The sequence below is a fragment of the Callospermophilus lateralis genome (genome assembly GCF_048772815.1).
Source record: "Callospermophilus lateralis isolate mCalLat2 chromosome 5 unlocalized genomic scaffold, mCalLat2.hap1 SUPER_5_unloc_1, whole genome shotgun sequence".
In the NCBI taxonomy this organism is placed as follows: Eukaryota; Metazoa; Chordata; class Mammalia; order Rodentia; family Sciuridae; genus Callospermophilus; species Callospermophilus lateralis.
In genome coordinates, this window is record NW_027510147.1 from 4,017 (window position 1) to 13,653 (window position 9,637).

At 37.9% G+C, this 9,637-nt stretch overlaps 1 protein-coding gene across 1 annotated transcript; it reads left to right on the plus strand.

The window, feature by feature from the left end:
• The first annotated feature begins 7,238 nt into the window (after positions 1-7,238).
• Positions 7,239-9,200, plus strand: LOC143398960 (olfactory receptor 14C36-like). Its single transcript, XM_076855656.1, has 3 exons — positions 7,239-8,143; positions 8,677-8,712; positions 9,185-9,200. The coding sequence occupies exons 1-3, from the start codon at positions 7,239-7,241 to the stop codon at positions 9,198-9,200; spliced, it is 957 nt and encodes a 318-aa protein (XP_076711771.1).
• Positions 9,201-9,637: the final 437 nt, after the last annotated feature.

Consider the following 9,637-nt stretch of genomic DNA (forward strand, 5'->3'; position numbering starts at 1 on the left):
TTTTAAAAAACACACAAAAACCTTTACAGAGAATGCCAGGATCAGGTGGGACATTCATCTCTGATTGAGATTAGTGACTCAGATCTGCCTCAGCACATTTATTCTATAGGTTTTGTCATCAAAAGGTCATTTGTGGGAAAGTTTCAACAAAGCAGGCAGGTGTGAAGCTCCCAACACCAAGGAGACATTGTGGTTCTTGTTATCTTTCTGTGCACAGAATCCCCTATCCTTGGGAGATATTATCTCAGTTTCAAGGTTCAGACTGATAACTCTGAGCCTTTGCCCTGATTTTTCACAGGCCAGGTGTCACCATAGCAACTGGGGGATTTTCAACTGTGTATTTGCTCAGGGGGTTCCCAATGCAGCAGCACACCACAACCATGAGGAAATCACAAACCCGATGCACATCACCATCATCCATGGTTATCTGTCTCAGTGTCTGTGGGATGAAAGCTACAGAAGACAAACTTAGCCCAGTACATAGTTAGAAGTATGATGAAAGTTTAGCAATCAACAAGGCAATGTAAGAACTTATTCTATAGAGACTTTTAAGATATTATTTATGACTGAGAATATTATGCCACAACCATCAGATTTTTCCCAGCTTCATAAAGCCTTTAGGAAATTTATGTTGAATGCTTTTAGAATAGTATATGAACTGCAAGAATAGAGTTATTTGTATCAGTAGAGTTAAAAGCCAGATTTGATCATAGTTTTAAAGAGATCATTTTAAAAGCTGGATCCAAAGAATGAGTGGTTATAAATAGACTGCAGGCCCTAAGGAGTGGCTAAGAATTTCATACCTCTTCAATAGGAAAGGAGCTGAGAGCATCTAATAAATTTGTAGGACCATACCTATTGCACACTCAAGGATGTAGAAAGGAAAATTCCCTTGAGAAGTGTCTTGTGGCCACCCTGCTTGCACAGAGGGCACAGGAAGTTGTTATACCATGCTAAGCAAGGAAGACATTAAGAAACCACCATTGTACTAATTTTGGGGACCCATCTATGTTGTGAGGTGGCATCAGACTTTAGCATCATTTACATTATGCCATCTCTGCAGGAATGTAGAGTGCCCAAATTAATGGGTCATGATGCCTTCCACCCTCAATTCAAAGAAAGGCTTGGTAGCCCAAGTGAACTGTAGCATAGTCTGAGACCCTGAAGGCTCCCCAGGGTGAATAGGTGAAGCTGTGAATGTGAAGCCAAAGTTGGCATGGAATCCCAAGAAATTAATAGTTACCAATAGCATAAACTCTCTGCCAAGGAAAGGTAAAGAGAGCCCCAGGCCCTGTGTTCTGCAACTGGCAAGGCCAAAGGGCAGGAATTACCCAGTCCTTTTGGAAATATTGTCTTACAGTCAAGAGTCCTAGTTGCTACATGAGAAATTACAGATGGAGTTGTTTTCTCAGCTGATTTTATATTTCCTCTACACCATCCATTCTTTCCACAGCCCTATTAAATCCTTTTGGAATAAGAAGGCTATGTTCTACAGTGGATATTGATGCATGTAACTTGCTTTTGATTTTCATGGGGGCTCACAACCAAGATTTTACCTTCAATTTTAGGTGAGATTGTTGTCTCAAACTTTAGGATAAAGCTGGAATTTATTAGACTATCAGACACTTGGAGATGGACTAAATTCACATTGCATTGTGAAATGGACATGAGTTTTGGAGATCTGGAGTTGAAACATTATGAATGGGATGTGAGGTGTGTCAAAAACTTCCTGAATTTAGGCAGGAATTTTTTATTCTTTTTTTCTTTCTTTTTTTATTTGCATTCCTGAGTGTTTTTATCAGAGATATAAAACCTTGTTTTCACACAAGAATTTTTTTGAATCAAATGGTGTATAATATCTCATTTTTCCAAGTGTACAGGTTGCAGAATCACATGGGTTATACAGACATGTATATACATTCGGCAATACTAGTGTCTATTTTATTCTGCTGCCCTTCCTATCAGGCAGGAATTTTCAAAGGTAGAATGGTTGGATTATGAGAGCTGAAACCTAATCAATCCATCTTCATTTGAATGAATTGACTGGGTGTTTGCTTAGGCATTTGGGACATTGCTGGAGAAGGTGGCCCACTGGGATTAATCCTTGATCACTTTCCTCTAACCCTAACCCTAACCCTAACTCTCTTTCCCCTTCCCTATCTTTGCCCACTTGGAGACATATTCTGAGTATCTTCCCTCTGCTGTGGTGATCCTCAGTGTGCCCCCACTATGGGCACAAAGTCATGAAATTAGATGAAAATAGACTAAATCTCTGAACACCTGAGACAATATGATTTCCCAAATCTGGGTTGGTTTTTGTTTATTGTGCATGTTTTTTTTTTAAACCACGTATTTTGGTCACAGCCATGCAAATCTGACACAGTTATTCATCATAATCAAATAGAGTGCAGAGTGTATACCAGAGATGACCAAATGGCCAAAATTATGATAAACAATAAATCAGCCACATTATATCACCAGACTAAGGAGAAATAAGTCTACAGATGGATGTGCTGATTTAAAGATCTGTGGAATATACATGTAACAGAATGACATTCATCCTAAGGAATAAACATATGATGCCTGTACAAGGTGGACCGATTTTGAAAAAGTTAGGGTAAGTCAAGTCAGAATGTATATTGAATGATTTTATCTATATGAAATTTTAAAGATATATAATTTCAAAGGTACAAAGTATACTTAGAGTTTTCTAGTGTCTGAAAGACCATGTGTGACAGAAGTAATAAAAGTATCTGGAAACAAGTTTAGTTGGATGTTCTACAACTTGGTAATGTAGTAAATATCACTACATTTATAAGCATGAACTGTCACAAAGGTAAACTTTGTGTCATGTGAATTTCATGTCAATGATAAGAAATTTTTCTGCTGAACTGTAGATAGTGTGAGATGTTTCTGATTTACAAGTGAGAGTTGAAAACACACAGGGAGAACCATCAATTTTTTCAGTGTTACTCACTTCTCAGTAATGACTTACTGTCATCTGCAGCAGAGCAGTTCCACTGTCCATGGTGGCACGTGGCCAGGTCCTCTCTCCTGGGCTCTGGAGGTGCTGCTGCCTGGTGGTATGTTCAGGCCTCCTGTTGTCTCTGCAGGCTGAGCTCTGGGCTCCTGGGGGCCCAGCTCACACTGGCCAGGCGCCAGGTTCACATAAAGCAGAGGTGACTGAGCTCCCCACATCCGACATGGCACTAGGCTGACTGGACAGATTCACCCTGGCTGCAGACACCATTGATGGGAGAAGCAAGGGGAAACACGGTTCTGTTCCATGTTGACAACATGTGACACTCAGGAGTAAGTAATAAGCAATTAGAATTTAAATGCATCTGAGCTTCACTTTTATTCTGTTCAGAAAATTACAGTGTCATCCAAAGAGTCAGTGAGTCCAGGAAAATGATTCTTAATTCTGAGAAGAACACAACAAGCATGGAGTATTCTTAAAACTGCACTGGTTTTGGGGGTGATTGCCACTGCTGCAATAAAAAGACAGGGACCTTGGGGAGGTCTGCACTGTGTATGCTAGTATAGTGTGTGAAAAAAATTTATACTGATTCTGGATAGTTTAAAATTCTGTTCTTCAGATTACTATTACTTGTGATATACTTGCAAAATTCCAGAGAAAAATAAACACATTCACATGAAGATATCAAGAACAAAATGCAAAATATGGTATAGGATTCATAGGTAGATAGGAATGTTTTTATACAACTGATAAACATGCACATATGTCAATAACTGTGGGAAATAAGATATTTAATGTAGAATACAATTTTCATTGGAATATTTTGAACATTAATCTCACCCCTTTCTTTTGATCACAAATACATTTTTTCACTTTTTCAGTTTGTTACTTTTTGTTTTTGGGGTTTCAGGGATTAAACCCAGGGGTGCTTAACCACTGAGCCACATCACAGCCCTTTTGATTATTTATTCTGAGATACAGTCTTGACAAGTTGGGAGGGTAGCTTTGAATTTACCATCCTCCTCTCTCAGCCTCCTCAGCTGCTGGATTAAAAGCATGTGTCACTGTGCCCAAATTTTCAATTGTATTCTTAACATTTTACTGAGAATGTATTAAGTATGACTATAAGGATGTGTGTGTCTAGTGTTATCAATATAAGTATCAAGGTGTGCATCATTTTGTAAGTGTATTTTGATTTTCAGATTATATGTACCTCAGCATTCCTCAATGGTTTATCAAAGACACTAATCAATTTCCTAACATGGGAAATGTAATTTAGAAATAATTAATTCTTGGATCTTTCAAACCAAATAATTTTTAGCAGTTTTGAAATGATCTATTTATCATATATTTAATTATTTAAAACACTATCAAGATAATTGCAAAAAATAAAAACTCCTGGATTTTCACTTCCAGAGCAACCACCTGTGCAGTTCCACTTTATGTTCCTGGAGTTGAAACATGCTAGCTTTTCTTCACACACACTGTCCTGACTCTCACTTCTATCAACCCTTTCTGTTGTTTATACCTTCATCTTATTGTCTTTAAGAGGGAATTTTCTATAGGTATTTTTTGTCTCTTAAATGAGGATGTCATACTGAACCATACTAAAATTTTAAGGCCAGTCTATGCGATTTAAAGCCATATTTTTATTTTAAAAATTTAGGTTCAAAAAGTCACCATATCTTTAGAATCTACTGAAATTGTGTCAGGGCCTATGTAAAAAATAGGTGGTGCTTTGAACATTTATCTTATTGTATTTATAAATGACTTTACATCAATTCTCCATAATTGGAAGCTTCCTAATATTGACTAGAATATGAAACAAAGAAAGTTGAATTGAGAAGAAGTTATCAAACTATAACAAAAGGAAAAGAGGAAATGAAGTAAGTTCATATAATTCAAACTAGTTGTGGAGAATTTTCTAAGTTCTATTGGAGAAAGAAAAGCAGGAGGTGGTTTTGTGTTAAAAACTATAATAAACAAAGAGCAATAGGGACATATAACAGTTGATGGAGTGATGGCCTGGCATGCACCAGACTCTGGGTTCAACACTCAGCTCCACATACACAGAAAATTAAAACATTTTTAAGAAGAAAGAAAATGTATCTATAGTTCTATGCAAATTTTAGATTTAAACCCATGTTTATATACCAAGTGTATGTGACAGGATGTTTTGAGGTGGTCAACAAAAACTCCTGGAGATCCCAGAATCCAGGATAAAAGGTGAAAAACCTGGCAGATTTCCATAAAGAAACCTGATTAGTCTCATATCACTTTCAAAAATTTTCATGTTTATTTGACCTTTTACATGTGTACCATTTTATTTTTCCTTCACACTACTCAAATTATGTTTTAAAGATGATAATATACTTATTTTATTTAAACCCAGTATCTAGAGCAGATTTTGCCATGTTATGAATCATTAATAAATAATTGTGGAAAGATTACCTAATTTGTAAAGATCTTATGCTCACAGGCAAAGGTGAGTTATTTCAAAAGAAGGTACACTGTATTTCTTATAGATGTGAAGAAAGGGCTTCACCAATTTAGGAATTACTCATTTTTAAATAAGTCAAATAAAAACTTAGTTCATGTTAGCAGTTAGATGATTATGCTACATTGCATTTTTTATTAACTATTATCCATGAAGTCATGCACTTGCTACTAAGAGAATAAAAGCATTGAGCAATACATGGCCAAAAAATTAAGGAATTTGCAACAGTAATTTGGGGGATAAATGCATTCTGATTTACTGAAATGTAGAAGAACATGTCGATTTCTAGCATTACAGAGAAATAGAAGAATAATTAGAAGCTATGAAGAGGGTTTCTGAGGAAAAGTTGCATTTGAGCCTCCTTACAGCTCAGTATGTAGTAATGGGAAAAGGGAATCATTATGTAACAGTAGAAAAGGGCCTCTGACAGCAAGTTATAGGGCATGCTGTGAACAAGGGTGTCACTGAGGTGTGATATTCAGGTTGTGTCAGTGAGAAATGGGGAATAGGGCAAGCAAGAGATTACAGCTAGATTGAGTAGGGGTCCTTGAAATTAACTGTGAAATTAACACCAACATACCTGTGTCTGGGCACACACCCTTGATGCTGGAGGACACAAATTTTAAGTAAAGGCCAGACAAACTCATGATGAAGATCGCTTTTCTAAGGGTGAGTGTGGTTAACCTGACAAAGTGCTGAGGTGGACCCAGGTTTTCAGAGTGCTGAAGAAATGACAATTTTGGTGATTTGGGATTGAACTAGTCTGATATGCTTCAGAAGTGCTGTAAGTATGAGCAAAATCTTTCTTTTAGGGTAGTCAGCCTGGATCACTTTGTATAATCATGACATTTGGAGGAAAGGATTAAAATGGAAGGTGTCAACAAGAAAATGACAAACTTTGTCTAGACAAAGGAATCTTCAACTTCATGGTTCTGAACACAGAATAAAAATGCATTAAGGCAAAAAATAAAAGTTTAAAAGAATGTCATCTGCGCTAGAATCTGGAGCTTTAAACACCTCACATTGATCTGTTGGAGAGAAAAAGAGTCCCAGTGGGAAAAGGAACATATTCCTATCTGAGATTCTGTGGCCTGCATACAATATCACCCCATCCTGAGGATCAGCAGGGAGAGTGGGGGATGGCAGGAGAGTCCAGGTCCAGTCCAGTCAGATCCCCTCATTTTACCATAGCACTGGACCTGCAGCCTGGTATGGAAAAGTTTGAATTCTTGAGAGGCTTTCCTTATGAGTTAAATTTTTTCATGTTAATGAAGATAAATACTCCTATATTATGAATAGTTTCCTATTTAAAAATATTTGAAAATTAATTACAATTGAAATTATTAATAATACTTTGAATTATTTAGTGTGGAAAAATGGCAAAATAATGTTGAAATTATATTCATGGAAGAGAGTGAAAGTAACTATATTATAGATCATTAAAAAAAAAAACATTGTCACATGCTCTGCATGGAGTTTCAGTGGGTGAGGGGAGGCCTGATGAGGACCTGAGGACAAGCTCTGCAGGTCAGGCCCAGACCCTATGATGCAGACCTCCACACCTGAACTGGTGTGGAGGTGCACTCTGCTCAGAAATGAGTAAACATTTGAGAAAACCAAGGGTGACTTTCCTCTCCAGGGAAAGCAACTGCAATATACAAGTAAACATGGTGCATAAGAATATATAAAGTAATTTCATTAACTCTGTTTTCTTTCCACTTTTATCTCTTTATCATCCCAGTCAATCTGAATTTTCAATAAATGGATAATTCCACCATGGTAACTGAATTTCTCCTCCTTGGCTCTCCTGATGGCTGGGATCTGAGTTTCCTCTATTTCACAGTATTCCCAATGACCTACTTGGGTACCTTGTTAGGGAACCTTCTCATCGTCACTGTCACCACTGCTGACCAGAACCTGCACACACCCATGTACTTCTTCCTCAGGAACCTGTCCATCCTGGACATGTGCTTCATTTCCATCACTGTCCCCAATGCCTGTATCAACTCTCTCACTGGCATTTCAGTGACTGGTTGTGCAACCCAGATCTTCCTGGTCATTTTTTGTGCAAGTGTTGAACTTCTGTTTCTCACCATCATGGCCTGGGACCGCTATGTGGCCATCTGCCAGCCCCTCCAGTACCCTCTCATCATGAACCCTCAATTTTGTGTCCGCATGACCCTGGCTTCATTGCTCAGTGGTCTGCTGTATGCAGGTGTGCACACTGGGAACACATTTTGGCTGTCCTTCTGCAAGTCAAACGTGGTCCATCAGTTCTTCTGTGAGGTCCCCTCTCTGCTGAGGCTCTCCTGTTCTGACACCACCAGCAACAAGGTCCTTATTCTTGTCTCTGCTGTGGTCATTTGTGGTGGTTGCTTCCTTCTTATTGTCGTGTCATATTTTCGCATATTTTCTGCTGTGCTGAAATTTCCCACCAGAGCCCCAGGGAAGGCCTTCTCCACCTGCACCCCTCACATCCTTGTGGTGTCCATCTTCCTCAGTTCCATCACAGGTGTGTACCTGAGGTCCTCAGCAACCTCTGACACACTCGAGGACATGGTTCTCTCTGCCTTTTACACCATGGTTCCTCCCTTCCTGAATCCTCTCCTCTACAGTCTCAGGAACAAACAGGTAAAGGAAGCTGTGAGGAGATTAATGGGAAGACAGTTGTTCTCAGGGAAATGATAAAGATGCTTTTCAGTGCTATTCTTATTTCACTGTTTGAAGTTCTTAATTAGAGATCATGCTCTTCATAGCTAGGCTTCAGAAGTCATACTGCTTACTCTAATGTCACCTTATTGGGTCCTGGGTACTTCAACTTGTAAAATAATTTTTGTTTTAATTTATGAAATCATTTTTATTTATTCTTCAAAAAATGTATAATGTTAGCAAATGCATCTTTAATTAATGAGTATAATTCAAGTTGTATGTTATAATCATTTGAGATTATATCTGTTTATGATTCACCAAATAGTTTGTAGTACTTCAATCAAGTAAAGTCACAGATGCAAACCTTACAAATCAATCATGAGAACAACCTGATATCATTTGACCATATTTAGTGATCTCATTTAGTGATGTGTGAAATAAATCTGGAAGGTCTCTGGTACACAATTGTGTCAATTTAAATACATTGGAAATACACAAAAATCAAATCCTAAAGAAGTTATAACCAAAAGTGTAGAGGGAATCATAGTAGCATTTCTCTCCTTCTGGAACATAGAAAAATAGAATAGTCCTTGTCCATGAAGTAAACAGAGGGCCATGGTTACCAACCCCTGTGTCCTGACAGTCAAATGCATCCCCTGGGGAAGACAAATTGCCTTCCTAGGCCTTGTTGGCTGCCAGTCTTTTTTATGTCCATAATTGACCCAGAGATGGGGACCAAACCTTGGGACTAAGTTGCAGTTGAGCATTAAGATGGTTGCCTCCACCATGTAACTTAATTCTGTAACATTTAAGACTTTGTCATGTCTGATAAAATGAAATGACAGACACTAATTATCTGACCTAAGTGTCTCCCCTATGTCAACTGTCAACTTTGTATAAGTATGTAATGTAAGCCTGTATCTATACATGTCCTCTAATGCCTTTTTGCAGTCTTTCATCCTCTCACACAGGTTATGTCTTTTTAAATATTTTAGTGGCCTAACTGGTATGTGTTTTGCTAGTTATTAATTGCAACTGACATATACTCACTGTCAAAGTATCTTGAAATTTTAATATAACAAAATAAGAAAAAAAGAGTTCATACATATTGTAGGCAATGCATCAAACTCCAAATTCTAAGAATGATTTTTTCACCAGTTCACTAATAAGAAAAAGTGGACAAAATTATTAATATATGTATTACCTAGGAAAATACAAAAATCTAAATATATGTGTATAATGAATAACAGAATCTCTTAACATTTGCAGACAAGGGAATACTTGTAGTCAGGACCAATGAGCACCCCAGACAATCAGCAGGAAGCCTTGACCTGCTGTAACAGTATCCAACCAGAACACAGGCTCCATCCACTGTGTCTGATTACTGGGTCTCCCTGCTCCAATGATCCCTGTTAGAGCAGAAGGCCCTTCAGAGCACCACAGATGACTTCTGTGACCTCCACTTTTACAACCATAACCTACTGAATCCTAATGAGTGGCATTCAAAATCT

What these genes read in the sequence shown, in the direction of transcription:
- LOC143398960 (XM_076855656.1), top strand. Translation starts at nt 7,239, where the DNA reads ATGGATAATTCCACCATGGTAACTGAATTTCTCCTCCTTGGCTCTCCT. An exon ending in AGGAGATTAATGGGAAGACA is followed by an intron (nt 8,144 to 8,676) that starts GTTGTTCTCAGG and finishes GAATCATAGTAG; the next exon opens with CATTTCTCTCCTTCTGGAAC.